This window comes from Benincasa hispida, chromosome 4 (genome assembly GCF_009727055.1).
Source record: "Benincasa hispida cultivar B227 chromosome 4, ASM972705v1, whole genome shotgun sequence".
Classification (NCBI taxonomy): Eukaryota; Viridiplantae; Streptophyta; class Magnoliopsida; order Cucurbitales; family Cucurbitaceae; genus Benincasa; species Benincasa hispida.
Genome location: NC_052352.1, coordinates 23,458,027 through 23,460,946, shown reverse-complemented (window position 1 = coordinate 23,460,946; position 2,920 = coordinate 23,458,027). Strand labels below are relative to the sequence as shown.

Sequence of the window (2,920 nt, the reverse complement as noted above, 5' to 3'; positions counted from 1 at the left end):
ATAGTTATCATCATTAATTATTGTTTGTAGTTAAGTAGAATTATTATTATTTATATATTTAATAAAATAATTAAAAGAATATTTGTTAACATAAACATAACTCAGATGATATAAAATATAAATGATGACCATAACGATTTGGATCATTCATCCTGAGATATTTAATTATCTGCGCCGCAAGCTCACGTGCATGCATTAGCCCTAGCCATTACACCAAAGAAATTAATTGCAACCCCATTTTCGTAATTTCACAGCCAATCTTGGTATAAATGCACCCCATCTCCATGCAAAACTCCGGTAACCGGTAACCTTCAAATAATTTCCCTGCCCACTTCTTCCACCGCCGTCTCTCTCAACTCCGGCCACCGAGTTGAGTCCGAATCATGGCCCTCAAAATTTTTTTCTTCTTCTTTTTAGCCCTTCTGGTACTAAATACCAATGCTTCCGATCTCTGCGCCTCCGGATCGGATGGCGATCTCTCCGTCATCCCCATCTATGGCAAATGCTCGCCGTTCACGGCTCCAAAGTCAGAATCTTGGGTGAACACGGTGATAGATATGGCTTCAAAGGACCCGGCCCGAATTAAATACTTGTCAACCCTCGCCGCCCAGAAGACGGTGGCAGCTCCGATAGCCTCCGGGCAGCAGGTTCTTAATATTGGGAATTATGTCGTGAGAGTTCAACTTGGTACTCCTGGTCAAGTAATGTACATGGTTCTTGATACCAGTAATGACGCCGCCTGGGCTCCGTGCTCCGGCTGCACCGGTTGCTCCGCCACCACTTTTTCGTCTAATTATTCCTCAACTTTTGCGACTTTAGACTGCTCTAAACCGCAGTGTAGTCAGGTTTGTTAAATCACGGCTCAACTCAAAAAGTTTAAAGGGGTAGTTACTCTATTTTTTTTTTTTTTATTATTTTGTCAGATTTTAAAAATATCAATTTGTCTCTAAAATTGTTTGTAATTTTGATTTCTTTTAGAAAAATACCTTTTTGTCTCCTATAGTTTCTGCTCTTAAATTATGAGTTTATTAATTTCACGTGGTTCTTAAATTTTAAAATATTACATTTTTATCCAATAATTTTGAATTCAATTTTCATTTAATGTTTAGGTTTTAGTATATTTACAGTTTTACACTCGAATGTTTGCTAATGTGGGCTTTGGTGTTTGGCATTATGTTTCAGTTAATTAATTTAAAATAATTATAGTGAAATTTAAACTGAGTTAGATGAAAAGTTAGTGAAGAATATAGGTATTCAAATGAGTATTTAATAAAAAATCAAAAGTTCAAAATATAAATCCTCAAAACTTAGGAAAGAAATAAAAACAAAACTCATTGTAAAAATGTAACCAAGAAACTCACTCAATTCGAAATAGTATTTACAAATTTAATTTTTAAAAATTAAAATAGAAAACCAAAAGATGTTAGTTGGTAGGTAACTATTATAACCCCAAGATAATTGCAAAAATTTAATTACTTTTTCTAAATTCAAATTTAATTTTAAAAGATTAAGATATGAAAATGTAAAGTTTAGAGTCAAATAGAAAAACAAAAACTTTTGTTTTATTGGCAGCAATTAAATTGTTACGGTAAATTCAATTTCTTTATTCATTTTCAACAGGCTCGGGGTCTTTCCTGTCCGACCACCGGCAACGCCGATTGCCTATTCAATCAAACATACGGCGGCGACTCATCGTTTTCAGCCACCTTGGTTCAAGACTCTCTCCATTTAGGCACTGACGTCATTCCAAATTTCTCATTCGGCTGCATCAGCTCCGCCTCCGGCAGCTCCATTCCGCCGCAAGGCCTAATGGGTCTCGGCCGTGGTCCCCTCTCCCTCATCTCTCAATCCGGTTCACTCTACTCCGGTCTATTCTCCTACTGCCTCCCAAGTTTCAAATCCTACTACTTCTCCGGTTCACTAAAACTCGGACCGGCCGGTCAACCAAAATTAATCCGAACCACCCCACTCCTCCACAACCCACACCGACCATCGCTCTATTATGTCAATCTAACCGGCATCAGCGTCGGTCGGGTCCTCGTCCCAATTTCCCCTGAGCATCTCGCATTCGACCCAAACACCGGCGCGGGAACCATCATTGACTCAGGCACAGTAATAACCCGGTTCGTGTCCCCGGTCTACACAGCGGTTCGAGATGAGTTTAGAAAGCAAGTGGGGGGTTCGTTTTCGCCTTTGGGGGCTTTCGACACGTGTTTCGCAACGAGCAATGAGGTTTCGGCACCTGGCATTACGTTTCATTTGAGTGGATTGGACTTGAAATTGCCAATGGAAAATAGTTTGATTCATAGTAGCGCCGGTTCGTTGGCTTGTTTGGCGATGGCGGCGGCGCCGAATAATGTGAACTCTGTGTTGAATGTGATTGCAAATTTGCAGCAACAAAATCATAGGATTTTGTTTGATATTACAAATTCTAAATTGGGGATTGCTCGTGAGCTTTGTAATTAGGCTTTGAATCAACAATAATGGTGACTAAGGATTTTGATTTCCTTCTTTGGTTGAAAGAGTGGAAGTTTGGAAGATTAAAGAACTTATGAATAATTTGGAAAGTGTATCAATATTATTTTAGTAGGATTGATTTGTGAGTTTCTTTCAATTTGACGATCAACATCTAAAGTATCGTTTAAACTGTGTTTAAAGATGGTGGTTTCAGCATCCATTTTAATGGGCTTGGCCCTAACCCATTTTGGGCTCCAATTGTTTGTTTGTTTATTAGTATTATTATTATTATTATTGGAAAATGGGAGGAAATATAAAAAACAGGGGATGTCTTTTGATTTTTGTCCAAAAAGAAAATAAGAAGATTTTTGGTAAAAGCGCGCCGCGCACATGACATATATTTTTTCAATCCTCAAATTGCCTCTAGTATAGTCGACTAACAATTTTTTCAAGTAATGTAGTG

The 2,920-nt window shown here is 38.1% G+C and overlaps 1 protein-coding gene across 1 annotated transcript; it reads left to right on the top strand.

Moving 5' to 3' along the window:
* Positions 1-279: 279 nt before the first annotated feature.
* On the top strand, positions 280-2,619 carry LOC120076423 (aspartyl protease AED3). The gene is made up of 2 exons (XM_039030244.1): positions 280-845; positions 1,621-2,619. Exons 1-2 carry the CDS (start codon positions 384-386, stop codon positions 2,464-2,466), a joined length of 1,308 nt encoding a protein of 435 aa, XP_038886172.1. The 5' UTR covers positions 280-383; the 3' UTR covers positions 2,467-2,619.
* The last annotated feature ends 301 nt before the right edge of the window (positions 2,620-2,920 follow it).